Source organism: Octopus bimaculoides, chromosome 9 (genome assembly GCF_046866305.1).
Source record: "Octopus bimaculoides isolate indiv1 chromosome 9, ASM4686630v1, whole genome shotgun sequence".
Taxonomy (NCBI): Eukaryota; Metazoa; Mollusca; class Cephalopoda; order Octopoda; family Octopodidae; genus Octopus; species Octopus bimaculoides.
The window spans coordinates 7,937,329-7,956,110 of record NC_142936.1 but is presented as its reverse complement, the minus strand read 5'-3'; the positions used below and the strand labels follow the sequence as shown (position 1 = coordinate 7,956,110).

The 18,782-nt window shown below is 35.3% G+C and overlaps 1 protein-coding gene across 3 annotated transcripts in view; it reads right to left on the bottom strand.

Moving 5' to 3' along the window:
* Positions 1-5,259: 5,259 nt before the first annotated feature.
* LOC106883560 (uncharacterized) overlaps positions 5,260-18,782 on the bottom strand; it is a 133,766-nt gene continuing 120,243 nt past the window's right edge. For all 3 annotated transcript variants that reach the window (XM_089357072.1, XM_089357073.1, XM_089357074.1), the window contains 6 exons: positions 15,590-15,751; positions 14,743-14,911; positions 14,025-14,172; positions 12,408-12,663; positions 10,801-10,897; positions 5,260-5,683 (listed from right to left, as the gene is read on the bottom strand). In XM_089357072.1, the coding sequence (XP_089213198.1) occupies positions 5,395-5,683; positions 10,801-10,897; positions 12,408-12,663; positions 14,025-14,172; positions 14,743-14,911; positions 15,590-15,751 (1,121 nt within the window). In that variant the 3' untranslated portion in view covers positions 5,260-5,394. The remainder of the gene's footprint in view (positions 5,684-10,800; positions 10,898-12,407; positions 12,664-14,024; positions 14,173-14,742; positions 14,912-15,589; positions 15,752-18,782) is intronic.

Sequence of the window (18,782 nt, the reverse complement as noted above, 5' to 3'; positions counted from 1 at the left end):
TATGTATCTATATACAGATGTGTGTATGTATATGTATATGTACATGTATGTGTATATATATATGTGAATTTTTGTGTGTGTGGTGTGTGTACATCATTGCGATCTTCAGGCGACAACGCTTGAAGATTGCAATGGCATGCAACTCGATTCATGAAGCAAGCATTCAGTATCAGTTGCCTATACACTCTATAACATGTATTGAGCACTACTCTCATTCATTCAACACTATTCAACACACGCACATACACATATGTACAAGTATGTTGTAAGTGTATGTTTGTATGTGTAGATAAATATATTTATGATACCACACACACGCGCGCGTACACACGAAAACATCTATGTATTCGTCGCCAAATAGTTTATGCCAGTCTAAGCCAAATAAACACCCAAGCGAAGTAAATCCTAAGACGAAACAATAAAACTGTCAATCGGAAAATGACCAGACATCTATTTCATGGACGTTCTAATAACATTCTCCTGTCTACTCACCCTCTATTTTTTTGGTAAATTATGTCCCCTATCTGACACCAAAGTGCTACTGGACATACGTTACATACGTCCAATAGTACTTCTACGACAGTTTCAAGCCAGTAATATTACGATTTGACATTGTTTTGATTATGCAATATACAGTATATAACTAATTATCACCTTATGTTAATGAAATGCACGTAAGCCGATGTAACTAAATGTCTTATAAAAAAAGTCTTATGTTTTGTTTTGTTCTGTTTTCTCTCTCCATATGCATATATACATATATGCTCTGAGAGGTCAGGAAAGAACAGCAGCACAGAATCATCAAACCGAGCCAATAGGTAGGAAACTTAGGGGTAGACCAAGAATGAGATGGTTGGTTAATATCCATAATCTCAGTTAGTCACACTTGGGAATGGAGCCGGAAAGTGTAATGATGATTGCGACTGTTAGACCCTACGGAGGAAGTACCCGAGAACCGCCACGACTCTCCCAGGAATAGTGAGCAGAGAGGATGGATGAATGGATGGATGGATGGATGGATGGATAGATGGAAGGGTAGATGGATATCTACATATACACACATCTGTCATATATACATAAAAAAACAGACACACACACACACACACACACATACTCTAGTCAAACGACTATTGAGTTCCTTGTAGATGTTGCACAGCGGTTTATGCTCGATGATTTGAAGGATAACTTGTATAATATATACAAATATATTTTCATTTGGTGCTCATTCGAATGGTTGTTGGTTCAAAAATTTTCATTGAAATGTGTCATTATTCGTTTTCTTATTTACTATTCCTGAGTTTCTGTATGGTTACTAGATGTGGCATCCAGGGCTTTCTAACCAATTGTTGATATAGAACAGCGGCGGTCTTCGTCATTGCTTTATGCTGCGAACCCCATCCCTTCCTACTTTTGAATCTAGCTTGAAATGCTACATTAAGAACATGCAGCTGAAGCCTAGTGTTTATTTAAAATTCCAAGGCCATCAAAAAGCCATAATTTTAGTCATGGTCGATTTCTCTCATTTGCAATGATTTCTTTATAATCTTGTTGGAAAGGAAGCTCATTTTTTAATCATAAAATCTCCAACTTCAACTAGAGATCTCTTTGAAGAGTTAATTTGCCAGGAATGTAACATAAATTGTTTCAAATTTTGGCACAAGGCCTCAAGCTTTTGGGGGTGAGGTGAGGGCTAGTCGATCACATCACCCTTCCCTCTGCTCAACTGATACTTATTTTATTGACTCCGACTCGGCAGAATTTGAACTCGGTGTAAAGAGCCGGAAGATATTGTACAAGGCCTTGTACGATATTGTACGACGCTCTAACACCCTTCAGATGTTTAATAATGGTTTCACAAGCTAGCACTTTCGGGGTTTGGGGATAAGTGGGTTACATCGACTCCAGCGATCAACTGGTATTTATTTTATCGACCTCCGAAAGGATGAAAGGCAAAATCGACCTCAGCTGAATTTGAACTCAGAACGCAAGGACGATTCTATTAGCTCGCTGCCTTCAAATGCTTAATAATGACAAATAAAATATAAATGCATCAAGTCTACAGAAAGGTATACCTATTATCTGTTTCCCTATTTAATTACAGGCCCTTTTAGATTGATTCAAATGGGACCCAGCCTGAACATCTGTAAGTAAATCTGGTCAGGCAGGGAAGTGAGGGTCCAGTTTAAGTGATCGTAACCGAATGGACAATTAAATACCCATTGATAGTAAATATTGTAAAGCGACGTCTCATTATCAGTCACATCGTACCGTAGTTACTTTGTGTATAAGTCGATCTATTTTATATTTGATTTCAACTGAGAAAATTGAGATGCAACTAATATACGGAGCAAAGCTGAAACTATTTACGTGTATATAAGTCGGGCTTTTTATTTGATTCTAACTATGAAAAAAAAAGTGTCTGGGCTGCAATTTATATCCGGGGCAAAGCTGAAACTATTTATTCATGTATAAATAACACTATTTTATACTAATTTTAGCTGAAAAAAAAAAACTTGATACGACTTATACACGTGACAATACTAAAACTATGAAAGGAAAACATTTTGTACCAAGATTTAACATGAAATTAGGCACGCGACTTATACACGATATTCATATATACATTTATCTCAAAAGAAACCTTCTCTTTCGTTCAGTCCATCCACATCAACAACTGAAATCTTTGCTTTTTACCTTTTTTTATGTTTCTGTTAGTTTTTCGTATTCGTGTTACACAAATAGTGTAATTTTTGATCTCTATAATTTTCGCTTTTTTTTATTAATATTATTTATCTTGTGTTTTTGAGCGCGCATGCTTCTTACGCTCATTTCATTAGATTACCAATCATAATTACGTTAATTTTTATCTTTATTCTCATCATCATCATCATCGTATTATCATTGTCATTGTCGTCGTTATCATCATAGTTTAATGCATGTTAAAAACAACATATGTAACCACGGGTTTGATGAATTCACCTCATCATAGTCTGATATCAAATGCTTTAAAATGTGATAAATTCGTACTACATATACCACATTGAAGCATATAGATATTTTGTAAAATCAGACCGTGTTAACCAAAGCGCCGTGGTATACTTATATTGTGCAAAGAACTGCTCTGGTAAGACCATTATGTAGAAATAAATATGGTAAGGTTACACTCTATGCATATATGCTAAGCTCGTATTGTACAATGAACTTTTAGGTCATACTGTAAAAAGCATTAAGATCACAAAATATAAAGGTCAGTATTAAAAAAAAAACATACTTTATAAATATCTGTGGTAAGTTCTTGCTATACGGTAAGATCATAAAGTACATAGAACTGTGATAAGACCATGCTGTACACATACCAGTGTTAAGATAATGTTTTGCAAAGACCGTTATTAAGGTCATACCGTATTAAGAACAACAGTCGGACCGTAATGTACAAACGTTTGTGCTGAGATAGCATTACATAGAACTGTGGGAAGATCATACATTGCAAAGAGCTATGGTAAGATCATTACGAGTAAGTACAAAGCTATCTGTACGATATAGAACTGTGGTTAAGATCGCCTTGTGCAAAGAGCTAATGTAAGATCATACACTCAAGAACGAACTACAGAAAGATCATAACGTAGAAAGGTCATAAAATATATGATCTTATTAAGACCTTATTGTACAAAGAACCTTAAGATCTCTACCGTGGGTAGAGATCGTGTACAAATAACCAAGGTAAGGACACAATCTAGAGAACCATGTGGTAATAAGATGTCTAAGAAGTCAGAGTTGGTGTCAGAGTACGTAAGAGGGCAAGTCAGTTCTCGGCTCGTCCATTTTGGATTTTAAAAAATCTCTTTTTGTTTGTTCACTTAATTGGTATTTATTTGATAATTAATTTTGGTTTCGTTCTCGTCTCTAATGTCCGCGATAGGGCTATGGGAGAGGGGATCACCTTTGTATTTCTTTTGCCGTATTTCGGTACACATAAAACACATTATACGAAAAAAAAAAAAATTGTTACGTAGAGAATATTTTTGTATCTTCTCTTGAGAAAAAAAAAAAAAAAAGGAAAAAAAAATAAAATAAAATAAAGAACAGACTTTTTCTACATCACCGAAATATAAAATGTATATATATATAATAAAAATATATATATCCGGATATGTAGAGTGTACATAGAATTAAGATGTAATTAATTAAGAAATGTAATTAACAACAATATAATTTAAATAATGTGGGAGAAACTAATTGTTTTGTTTTGTTGGTGTCACTGGGAATGAGGTTATGTTGGAATAATCACTGCTGTTATCATTATTATTATTATTATTATTATTATTATTATTATTGATGGTGTTGGTGTTGTTATCGCTGTTAATAATTAATGATGATAAATGAGGAAAAATAATTTCGAAAAATCGGAGAATTGGATTTCTGTCAATTGTTGAGAACAGCTAAACAGGTTTCGTTTTATGCAGTTTACGCGTGCGTGTGTGTGTGTGTGTGTGTGCGTGTGTGTGTGCGTGTGTGTGTGTACACATGCCTATATTTACGTACAATCGTGCGTGCCAATGAATGTATCTTTGGCAAATCTTCTGTAAAATCCGGTGTATGTATGTATGTATGTATGTATGTATGTATGTATTGAATCAGCTGGTGGTTCACTTCATTCTACGTCACCTGAATTTAGAATAGGCAACTTCGAGATACATTCGAGATATTAACTTCACATCATGTATTGAGTACGTTTCTTTCCTTTTCGGCAACATTGTGCGCACGTGTGCATGTACACACACACACACACACACACACACACACACACACACACACACACACGCATAATATATATATATATATATATATATATATATATATATATATATATACACACAAATATATACATGCGTACATATATACATACACATATATTTTGTACTTCTATACATGAATATGTGTATGTATATGTATGTATGTATATATATATATATATATATATATATATATATATATATATATATATATATGTGTGTGTGTGTGTGTGTGTGTGTGTGTGTGTGTGTGTGTGTGTGTGTGTGTAGTATGTATGTGTATGTATGTATAATCGTGCGCACATGGTGAAATAACAAGAGATTCCCGTTTTACCATTGTTTTAATCTTTGTTTTTGTTTGTTTTTCTTTTGTTTTTCCTTTTGTTTTGTAGAATAAACCAATTTGTCCCGTTTTTCTTTTGAGTGAGAAAAAAAAAATGAAAGAATTGTGTATTATGAATTGCAATTTTTCTTTTTTTTTTTTTTTCTGTAATTTTCTTTCTTTTTTTTTTCCTCCTTTGTTCTTGGCAGTTATTTAGATCAAACCCAGTGGAAATAATGGATACATTCCATTTTCTCAGTCTTCATAACAACATATGTCTTATTGTGAGTACACACGTCTGATGAGAAATTCTGTTGACAGCTCTTCTGGGGAGGTGTCTGCTGGTATTTCGGGGATTTGACGTCTTTCAGGTAGGGGTGGGGCTAAATCGATTTCAAAAGACTGAGGCGGACTGCTGTTTTCTGAAGCTGCTAAAGGCACATTGATATTGTCCAGTTCCAAATAGTTACAGTCTTTGGATAGTAAATATTCCAGTAGGTGACGTAGTTGTGTGAATGTCGGTCGTTTTTGAGGATTTTCTGCCCAGCATAACCGCATAATCCGATACCTGTTGAAGTAGAGTTATATATAATATAGTAATCATATTTTAATAAAGTAATTAACGAAAAAGATTTTTAAAAAACAAGAGGATACCACTGAATTAAAAATAGTGTAAATAATTTCAAGAAAGAAATTAAAAAGACAAAAGTTAGCTAGGGGAAAGTTAGTATAAGGGCAATAATAAAGCTGATAGTTCATTAGTTTGAAGTATGTAACTTTTACTATAAGAAAGCAATTATTAAAGTCTATCATGTGTAGAAAATTCTTATAAATTCCAGTTTGAATTGTTTTTTTCTCAAAATGTGGTTTATAGGTTTCTTTTTTAACTGAAAATCACAAAATAGATAAATTCGTTGCGACATAGTTATTTTTACAGCGCGATAATATTTTTTCTAACATCTCTGTTGATGCTCAGCATGACTATAAACGTGTGTTCCCTCGAATTTGTTTCCTCATAAGTTTTTAAGAAAATGGATATTTTTAAACGAAATTTTCTACAAATATGTTTCAGATGGTATAAATTACGATTATATCAGTGGTGGTGGTGGTGGTGGTGGTGGTGGTGGTGGTGGTGGTGGTGGTGGTGGTGGGCCTACTCTAAGCTGGCGTCGGTGTGCTGAGGCGTACGCAAGCGAGAAGGGCACACGGTATAGTACTGCCAGTGAGTAGAGTGGGTTTGGATCTGTGAGGCTCCTTAGTTATCCCTGTGTGAGATCCCCCCCCCCATAGGAGAAGTTGTTAGAATCTTTTTTGCTAATTACTTCTGCCTTAGCGAAGGCAGAGATATTGTTTTTAGTCATGATAGGTAGTTTGTTTGTCCGTGGACAAGATATCTCAAGAACCGTTGCATGGATTCGGCTGAAACTTTCAGGGATGTTTGGCCTCGTGACTGGCACGAACCGAATAGATTTTAGCATCAATCCGGCACCGGATAAGGATTCTGGATTATTTTCCATTTTTTTTTTTTACTTAATTTTTGAGAGCGGTCGCGTTTATTTTTAGTCCATATATTCTCATTTTAAAAATCATCTCTGGCTAATCGTTGAGAGGGCGTTGGTGTTGCCTCACTGAGTGCTCTTTTTTTTTTTTCGTATTGCTTTACAAGGTTATATATAAATCTCCATTCTTTTGTCATTGTATAATCCTAAACACTTTTGCAGACCTTCTGGCCAATAGAGAATGGATTGTGTGTGTGTGTGTGTGTGTGTGTGTGTGTGTGTGTGTGTGTGGTGGCTATATGCTTATGAAATATGGATGCTAAAACCACAGATCCAGGTTTTTCCCTCTACCTGAAAAGGATCCTCTCCTTTTTCGCTTCCGTTGCCCACTCTTTCAACGTTCTGCTACGCCTTCCTCTCCGTCATTTCCACCCACCTATCAACATCTACCACCATCACCACCAGCACCACCCACTCGTTATCCATCTTCTACCTTTAGCTTCGACTATCACCGGAAGTTGTTGTTAATACCAATAAAGCTTTGGCGGAAATAACTTAACTGATATACTTAAATATGAAATAAATAAGCAGACAAACAGGCAGATAGCTATATATATATATATATATATATATATATATATATATATGTATACACAGAGAGAGAGACAGGTAGACGTTGAGAGTGAAGCAGAGAGAGAGAGAGAGAGAGAGAGAGAGAGAGAGATGGCGTAATGGTGAGAGAGCGGTTAACTGATGGAGATAAGGAAAGAGAAGTTGAAATGGAAAGAAAAGGCGATGTAGTGGGGGTAAAAAGAAAGACGTGTTTGTGTGTGTGTATATATATATATATATATATATATTTATACACATGTACACACACACACACACACATATCTATATATATCTGTGTGGGTGTCTGCTGCTGATGTACGTATCAGTATGTATGTTTGTATAGATATAGATAGACAGATAGACAGATAACGAGTGGATCAGAGAAGCAGGAAATAATGAAGAAGAAGAAGAAGAAAAAAATATATATATAATAAAAAGAAAGAAGAGAGCCAGCAAAGAAGGTGGTGGTGGTGGTGGTGGTGGTGGCGGTGGCGGTGTGATGGAGGCGGTGAAAACATGATAAAGTGATGTTATGGAAAATGAATAAACAAGTTAACTTGTCGGAATACATCAAATTTTATAGAGGTATGTAACATATCTGCCGGTACTGATATATGTATACATATGTAACTATGTATGTATGCTTGTATGTATGTATGTATGTATGTATGTATGTATGTATGTATGTATTCACATGTGCACATACAAACACACATCTCTCTCGCTCACTCTCTTTCTCTCTAAATATATATATATATATATATATATATATGGAGGTACGTACATATACCTTGCGGTTACAGATGTATGTATACATATGTAACTATGTATGTATGTATGTATGTATAAATGAATGTATGTATTCACATGTGCACATACAAACACATCTCACTCTCGCGCTCTCTCTTTCTCTCTAAATATATATATATATGGAGGTACGTACGTATACCTTGCGGTTACAGATATATGTGTACATATGTCTGTGTGTGGATATATATATATATATATATATATATATATATATATATATATATATATATATATATATATATATATATATATATATATATATATATAGAAATTCGTGTCCCTATTTCTGGATTATGCATATATCTATGTATAATATTAATATATAAATATATGTATGTAAATATGTATGGGTGTGGTTATATGCACGTAGACGCTGCAAGTATATGGGTTATATATAGCTGTGTGTGTTTGTGTGTGCATATGTATCTCTGGGTATATGTGTATGTCTGTGTGACTTTGCAAGTGATTTTCTGTCTGTGTATACATATAGGTGCGTGTGTCTGTATGCATGTGTGAATATGTCTATAACCAGACGTCTAATTGTATAGGCGCCTATAACGTATGTGGAAGTATATGTATGTATTACTGTATATTTGCATATATGTATATGTGTGTAGGTAAGAAACTAATTTATGTGCATACATTACTGAGTAAATATATATTCATTTCTGCTTCTGTATATTTCCATATATTTGTTCCTTGCTATTTATGTATAAACGTAGGTCTATTAACGTACATACTTTAGTATGTATATATGTGTGTGTGTGTAATTAATAATTAATGTAGTGCGTAAATGTATGTGTGGGGGCCCTCCTCTATGTATTTATGTATTTATGTATGTATGTATGTATGTATGTATGTATGTATGTGTGCATGTATGTATGTATGTATGTATGTATACTGTCTAAAAAGGACTACCGTTGTGTGTGTACAATGCAGAATGATATAGTCTCACGTAGGCTTAGCCGAGCCCGCATATGTCTTTGTATATATATATATATATATGTGTGTGTGTGTGTGTGTGTGTGTGTGTGTGTGTGCGTGTGTGTAAGCATAAATGTATGTATAGGCGCATGTAATATGTGCGTTTGTGCTCACGTGTGTTCAATTAGACGTGCTTAGGTGGCCGTAGGCGTTTTTATCCGTAACCGGCGATATATAGTACCATCTTTGCAATTGCACACACACACACACACACACACACACACACACACTCACACACATGTGCGCATGCACACACATTATATATTTATGTGTGCGTAATATTTTAGTGTTTCTTAATCAATAAAAATTTTCAGATAAGAACAACCATTTTATTTGATGGCGAGACTGCGTACTATTAGTAAGAGTCAAGTTTATTAATCATATTAGACTTGACTAGGGCTTCAAGCTTCACCTTACCTGCTCATTCGAGTCAAAGGCAAGCAGACAGACAGACAAGTTGAAAAAGAAAAGAAAAAAAAGAAAGTTGCTAAGCAGAATTAACTGTATCTTCTTCCATAGCTCTACATCAGGTGTGGGGAATCTTTTTAGTGCGGCGGGCAAAAATTTCCAATGAAAAAAGTCCGCAGGCGGACCACAAGTTCTGAATCTTATATCTGTATAAATCTTGTATATATATATATATATATATATATATATATATATATATATATATATATATATATATATATATACAGGAGTTGGACAAAATAATGGAGACACCTAATATCATAGCATCATAATTTTGGAACATCTAGAAAACTGTCAAAAGCTTGTTTATTTATAATGTTTTTTAATTTATTATTAGTGTTGCTTACTATGTTTTGCTAAAAATCAGAAAAACGTAATTAAAATTCATTAAAATGACAAATCTATCGGACTTTCAAAGCGGTCAAATTGTTGGTGCTTGTATGGCAGGCGCTAGCGTAACGAAAACAGCCGAAATGTTTGGTGTATCAAGAAGTACTGTCTCGAAAGTAATGACAGCCTTTGAGAAAGATGGAAAAACCTCCTCGTCGAAAGAAAACTCCAGAAGAAAACCAAAACTTTCAGATAGGGACCGTTCGACTCTTACACAAATTGTTAGAAAGGATCACAAAAGTACAGCTCCCAAAATTACTGCAGAGCTTAATGACCACCTTGAGAACCCAGTCTCCATAAAAAAACTTTTCGCCGGGAGCTGCACAAAGCCGGATTTCACGGGAGGGCTGCAATCAGAAAACCACTACTTTCAAAAACAAACATTGCAAAACATTTAGAGTGGAATAAAAACCTACAGAATTGGTCCCTAAACCAGTGGAAGATTGTTATTTTCTCGGGTGAGTTATCCTTTACCTCATTTCCGACCACCGGCCGAGTATACGTGTGGAGACAGCCAAAAGAAGAGTTTGACTCCGGCTGCCTTCTTCCATCTGTTAAACATGGAGGAGGATCTGTGATGATCTGGGGGGGGGGGGGGCTATATCTTGGAAATCCGCCGGCCCAATGGTTTCCTTTCATGGCCGGATTAATAATCAAGACTATTTAAGTATTTTATCTGAGCAAATAGCAATTACCGGACGATTTCTGACCATTTTAAGTCGTAGTGGAAACGCGACCTATGTCGCAAATATGCATGTGAGTATTGTATAAATTTTATAATTGTAAAATTTATTATATTTTGTACATGCGAGTATATCGACCTTCAGCCGCAATAGAATGGAATAGAATCGCCGCCTTGCTTCAACTAAAATATTGCCAACGGCAGATCTATTATATTGAAGAGTTGATTAAAGTTACTTACAACTCCTCTGAGCAGTTACTGGTCTTTTCCATACGATGGCCACTGCACAACACATGATAGAGGTCAGCCAGAGCGATGGACGGATAAGGAGATGCACCTTAAACGGAAAGGAGAAAAAAAAAACTACAGTCAGTCAGGGAACAGCGCAAACAGCATCAATTCATATCATCATCAATAACAGCCTAAAAATTACTTTCAACGATGGTAATAATACTCCACTCACTTGGTCCGATTTCTCGTCCCGTTAGATTTCACAAGACATAATGTGAATAAGGATCAAATCTTCGTCAAAACTAACTTACCTCACTCGGAGCTAAAATGTGTAATTTAAAGGGAAATGTGAAGTCCACTGCTATGACAACAAAAATATTTATTTCTTTATTGTCCACAGGGAGAGCTAAACATAGACGGGGCAGACAACGGGATTAAGTCGATTACATCGACGCCAGTGCGTAACTGGTACTTATTTAATCGACACCAAAAGTGGAATTTGAACTCAGAACGTAAAAGCAGACGAAATACCACTAAGCATTTCGCCCGGCGTGCTAACGATACGCCAGCTCGATGCCTTGTACATGAAATTCAAAAATATTGTACAAGGAGATTCAAAGTGACTTCCTAATTTTGAAGGTCATTCAAGATTTAAAATAGAAAATCATTTTTGCTCCACCCGGTTTAATTTGATGAATGCATTGAACTGTTTCGAACTTTAAAATCTTCAGACGGGTGCTTCTAATGCATTAAAGAGGTGTTATAACATAAGTATAAAGATGTGAAAACACCGAACCTCCGAATTTTAAAAAACCTCAAATGTATTGAGGTAGATTTATCATTCCTCGGATATAATCTAATCATTATCAAATATTAAAAACGCGGCGACGAGCTAGCAGAATCATTAGCACGCTGGACGAAATGTTTAGTGATATTTAGCCCGTCGCTGCGTTCTGAGTTCAAATTCCGCTGAGGTTGACTTTGCCTTTTATCCTTTCGGGGTCGATAAATTAAGTACCAGTGAAATATTGATCTTGATCCCTCTTACAGCTTTTCTTTACCTTGGTGGAATGATCCCCTGTCAAGACATCGCAGTCTAAGCTCGAATCTTTTGAGCACTACTATGTGTCTTCTATGCAGAAGATATCTGGATCTCATCTGTAAACTATATATACAGGGTTGGCGAAAAGTCACCTGACAGTAAATCAAAACCATTTAATTCCAAGATTAAAACGAAAAAATATTTTGTATGAGACTTCGCTAATAAATAGACAAATTTTGAAAAAAAAAAAAACGGCGATTTTTAACTCACAGCATTCAATTATTAAACATTCATAATTGGAATGAATAAATAAAATTGAATATTAAGTATTTCTGGAATTTTGAGTTACTGTCGGGTGACTTTTGGCAAACGATTTATATATATACACATATATATACACATATATATACACATATATACACATATATGCACATATATACACATATATACACATATACACATATATACATATATATACACATATATACACATATATACACATATATACACATATATATACACATATAAACATACACCCCATGCACAGCATATACACGAAGTAATTCCGACTCACCCAATGAGACAATTTCCCAGAGAAGGATTCCAAACGACCAGACGTCGCTTTGCGTCGTGAAGATTCTATCTCGAAGTGATTCAATTGCCATCCATTTGATGGGAAGTTTCCCGTTGGTTAGTTTCTGGTATTGGTTATCCTTGTAAATGTCACGCGATAAGCCAAAATCACAGACTTTGACCACTTTGCCACAATCGAGAAGGACGTTACGAGCCGCTAAGTCCCGATGGACATATTTATTTTCGGCCATGTATTCCTAGAAGAAGAAAATATATTTATTATTAATTATGAAACTAAGTTCGACGAATTGCACACAGGAAAAGAATCTAAATGTATGTATATATATTTTATTATGAATTCATAATATCAATATTATTATAAACATTAATATCTATGTTCCTATGATGTATTTCCTAAGTTGGAATGAAACAACTGTAACTATAGAATTACGAGTAATACCGTAAATTCCAGTTTTGTTTTAATATTTCTTTTAAGATTTAGAATTCATTACACCGAAAGTTACTGTTTTAGTTTATTTTGCTTCAGACGTTTGCACACGTTAACCTAAAAATCTTTTTAATGTTTTAACATGAAATCTAGCGTTAAATCTACTATACACTTGAATAAACATAGTTTTATAAATGAAATTTATTGACTGCTTTGCTGTAAGGTAACATCCCTCGTTAGATTGCTCCATTTATTATCAAAGCTATTTATGCAAATAATTTTCTTTTTCCAGAAAGAACCTATCCATAGCGTTGTTTACAAGTTTGATGGGAGAACTGCGTACGTAAGCTGGTTATACTTCATGCAAGGTTAAAATTCCTGGATATTTTAACTTGCTAAATTTGGATTTTAAGCTGCATTTTCTTTGTTACAATAAAAGGTGCTTTCATATATGAAATTCATTCAGTCATCTACCGCAAGACGGACAAAATGGTGCTAAGCATTTTCCCCGGCGCACTAACGATTCTGCCAGCTCGTCCGCCCGAAAATAATAATGATGGTTTCAAATTTTGGCGCAAGGCCAGTAATCTCGGGGTGGGGGGGAGGGATGTAAATCAATTACATCGACCCCAGTACTCGACTAGTACTTATTTTATGGATCCCGTAGGGATGAAAGGCAAAGTCGACCTCGGTGGCATGTGCAATCAATACCTGAAGACGGACGAAATGCCGCTAAGAATGTTGCCCAGCGTGCTCTCAGTGCTATCAGTCCTATCAGCTTGCTGCCTTTCCAGTTTGAGTAATAATAATAATAATAATAATAATAATAATAATAATAATAATAATAATAATAATAACGTTTAAGAAGATATTATTACTATGGAGTCAGGCTAATTAAAATGGACCGTCTAGATTTAAAATTAGAAATCATTTTATCTCACAAGAGGCCCACCTTTGCATATAGGACCTGGGACTGATTTTTTTGGAAACATTTTTTGGCAAAAAAGGTCGTTTATATGCCATAAAAATCGGTAAGTTGTTACGAGTATTTAAGAAATTAGGTTTATTGATAACTTTAGAGTCAAAATGGGAGTAAAGATTATAGATTATTAATATTTAATCTTCGTGGCATTAAAAGGTTAAAGAAGGAACTAAAATATCGATACTGACCATTGCCATAGATATCTGTCGGGCGAATGACAATATATCCACTGGAGTTATTATTCCATTTTCAATTTGACCATTCTTGTCCATAACTGAGTAGTTTAACTCCGAGGTACCATTTCGTAACCGTACCTCTCCTTCAGATCTGCACTTCCTATAAAACAGAAGACGCATACGTGTTTTATTTCTAGATTTCTTGCCAACAGAGAAAGAGCCGGTTTCTAGCCTAAATTTAAGGCACCTTCATTGGAATTTTAAATAAAATTGATGTATTTGTGCATATCTGTGTGTATATATTTGGAGTCGGTGCATGTGCAGATTTGTGTGTTTTGCTTTGCATGTATTTGCATGTCTAAACATGCACACGTATACTTAAATGCTAAGCATTTGGAATGTTTTACACATTTTAACAGTTCTATTGATGGTTTGTATTAGTAATCTTCTAATCAACTTTATCCTTTCTGGTTTCTCAAGATTGGTGCGTAGGCAGTTTGTTACATAACCTAGTGCCCCAGTAATAACAGGTATAAATCTGAACTCGTAATCCAGAGAGAGTAGGTGTAATTTTTTCAATAGTCTAACATGTGTGTGTGTGTGTATGTATATATATATATATATATATATATATATATATATATATATATATATATATATACACACACAATAAATAAAAGCAATAAACACGAAAATATATATAAGTAACAATAAAATTTCTAGAAGTTACCTTAAGAAGTTGTGTAGATTGCCGTACGGTACATATTCCATGACAAGGGCAATTGGCTCCTTTTGTGTGCAGGCTCCTACCATAGACACAATGTTTGGATGGATGCCTATTCTTTTCATGAGGTTCAACTCATCCAAAAGATCTTCTTTATAAGAAAGAGGGGCGCTGTCTGTTTGATAAAAAAAAAAAGAAAGTAGATTCGAAATTAAAATTAAATTTCAATTCTAAAATGTAATTTATTTTAGCACAAATATAAAATAGTGCAGGAAATATGTGAACCAGTATAAGAGACAAAATAAACAAAAAAAAAATCTGTAGCCACATATATAGTGGGTATATGAAAAGCGGGAAGGTGGCAGAATCGTTAGCATGCTGGACACAATACATAGCGGCATTTTATCCCTCCTTACGTTTTCAGTTCAAATTCCGCGGAGATTGACTTTGTCTTTAATTTTTTTTTTTTTTTGTGGGGTCGATGAAATCAGCTTACCCTCTTCTCGAAATTGCTAGCCAGGTACCAATATTATGTCATCTTAAGCTGACAGAATCTAGCACGCCGAATAAAACGCTTAACGGCATTTCGTCCGTCTCTATGCTCTGAGTTCAAATTCCGCCGAGGTCGACTTATCCTTTCGGAGTCGATAAAATAAGTTCCAGTTGAATATCGAGGTCGTTGTAATCGACTTACTCCAACACTTAAAATTGCGGGCTTTGTGCCAAAATTTGAAACCAATATCTTGTATCTTTATAGAGTTGATGTTGACCAAAAAAAAAACAAAAAAAAACACCCAGACAAAGGAAGAAAAAAAAAAACGATGAAGGAAAATGGCCGCTAATGAGAACTGACCTTTTACAACTTTGATGGCGACCTTCCTTTGAGCATAATAACCTGTGACCACTTTACCGAATGCCCCCTGTCCAAGAGGTGTGCTGAATCGAAGTAGGCTTGGGTCTAATTCCCATTCATCTGTTACTACAGTTTGTTCTGATGTGTAATCCATTTTACTGGCTGAAAATATTAAATGACAAAATCAAAATTTAGTTCGTTGAATGTTTCATATAAAAACTGAAATTTACGGCAGAGAATACACTGGAGTGATTAATCATGATTTACTACACGCTCAGTGAAGGGTTTGAACCTGGTGCCGTAACATAACAAAACGCTTGGTAATGTAGGCGTGGCTTAGTGGTTAGGGATATTCGGCTTAAGATCGTAAGGTCGTGAGTTCGATTCCCAGCGACGCGTTCTGTCCTTGAACAAGAAACTTTATTTCCCATTACCCTAGTCTCCTCAGCTAGCAAAAATCAGTTATACCAGTATTTCCAAGGGCTAGCCTTGTCGCGCTGAATTTCTTTAAGAACTACGTTAAGGGTACGCGTGTCTATGCAGTGTTCAGCCGCTTTCACGTTACCATTAATGCTTTGTAGGCACACGGCATTTCGTTATGCAACAAAGTATATCAAGCGTTTTTATAAGTCAATACCGTGTACTACAGTGTTAGCAGTGCTATTACATCACATAGAAATTGAAGCCAGCACTGATTTTGTAACGACGTTTCGTATCCGAGCCCTCAGATGTAAACAACCAATGAGATCTTCGATCAAGATCTCATTGTTTGTTGTTTGATTGATTGTTTACATCTGACGTCTCGGATATGAAATGCCGTAACAAAAACAGCGCTGGCTACAATTTCTATGGAAAATCTACAGAGATAACCTTTACGCATGACTTGCACGTTAATTCCACGGGCCGGCTGTTCTATTGATTGGATGAAATGGAACCCTCATCGTCGTAACCGACAGAGTGTCATTTCAGTTCAGCTATCCGAATCCATAGGCCTTCGGACAATCAGTCAAAGGTTATTGGTTTGATGCTGTGTTGCCTCTATGATACGTATCACTAAGATACTTAACCTTCAGCAGTCCTGGTCACCTAGCTGTACGTAGATACAACAGTTGCAATGATTCCTCTAAGAACTAGAAACTCAGTAAAATTGATTTCAAACGTGGTACAAAACCCCGGATATTGTTGAGAGGATTTTATCGATTAAATGTTTCGTGTAAAGTCCTTTGCCAGGAAATATACTCAACTACTTCTAGTAGGACGAATATCCCTACCGGAAACATTAGTTTTTACTTCCGCTTATTGTACAACAGAGAGGAGACTTCCTTTCAAGTGATTTTGTTTTAATTTGTGATGAGTACATCAGTCTCTCGACCAAATGGTTAATGTTCCGTATCATGTTCAAGACTCTGAATTCTCAATAGTCCAGTTCAGGTGAAATTAACAGTGATACGCTGGAATCACTATTTCGAGACATATGGTAACTGTAATTAAGGAGTATGAGACGTTTTGGCACAGCGTTTTGGTGCTTCTTATTTGGCATCTCTCGTCTCATTGTTTCTCTCGTCTCATTGTTTCTCTCGTCTCATTGTTTCTCTCGTCTCATTGTTTCTCTCGTCTCATTGTTTCTCTCGTTTTAATGCTGCCCACGTTCTCCCCCCCTTTCACTGTTTATGTGTTTGAGCATATTTCTCCATGCGTATGAGGAAAGAGAAAGTGCTTATTACAACCGTACTCAATTGATAAATTGCAATGTTCCTCTCACTTTCTCAATCTTTCTATTTGTATATGAATATATCTGCGTGCGTGTACGGATGTGTGTTTGCTTGAAGCGCCAACATGTACTGTTACCAAAACATGCTGACAGCCCAGTCAGCCGTCTCAAATCATCAGCGTCCAAACAGCAGCGCCCAGTAGTCTCATTCCTGAATTAATAAATTACTCGTTTCTCATTTGATACCGGAGTAGTCATGGTGAGATAACAGAAAGTGGGATGACGTTGGCAGTGATTCTATCATAGACCAGATCCACCAGAAGACTTGGTACTGTCAATCTTACAGTGTTGCAAGGGCGAAGGATGGCAGAATTAGTACAGACCCGACTGGTATTTATGTCTCACTGTATTCCGAATTTGAAATAAGCACTTGTCGACTGTACCTCCCACCTCCATCTGAAATCTGTGGGGTTGTGCCTAAGTTAAAAATTATTACAGAGTAAGGTAAACACACTTAGAAAAGTTGGTTTTTCATCACATAAATCAGAAAAACATGCTGTGATTTCTTTTTTTATTGTGTAGCTACGCTTCTTTTTATAAGAAGCTGAAGAATCAGTCCCGTAACCACTTCACCACCACCACCACTGCCATCAATACAAACATTGCCACCACAACTTCTTAGGGGTCAGGATCCTTTATAATTAGATGTATATCGACGATAGCTCGTTTATCACACTCTACTGCTAAACTCCTTAGCGTCGGCTTGTTTATATTGCCACTTGGAGAATTGGCCTTCTAGCGATATGCAATTTGCCTGACTTACAGACGGCATAGAGCTGTGAAGGTCAACTTTTGACGAGTAATTGATATTTAAGATACGAACTTTTCTACCCGCTTGTCTGTTGTTCTTGTTTCTATTATTATTATTATTATTATTATTATTATTATTATTATTATTATTATTATTATTATTACTATCATCATCATCATCATCACCATCATCATTATTATTATTTTTATTTTTATTTTTATTTTTATTATCATATTTGTATTTTACCGTGGCAAGACGTATACCGTGACAAAGATCGCTCTCGTTTGGATAAAAACGTGTTGATTTCTTTTTCTAAAAATTGGATTTATATTTCTGTTGTGTTGTGGACATGTTACACAGCGGGGTTACAAGACATTTTTTTTGTGATTTTTTTTTTTATTGTACATTCCCTGTTTTGGTGAAAAAAATTGAGCATTTTTTTTTCTTGTGTGTAAACAAGAAAAAATATGCTCGTTCCGAATGGCTACCACCTCAAAGAAAAATTTTGAAAATGCGCATAACTACATAGAAAACAAACAAAAAACCAAAAGGAGGTGAAAAAAAAGAGTATCTCACAGTAAAACACACACATATTAAAGAAAAAAATTATTACATTTTTTATAGACACTAAAGACAATAACAACAACAAATACTATTGACATAAACATATT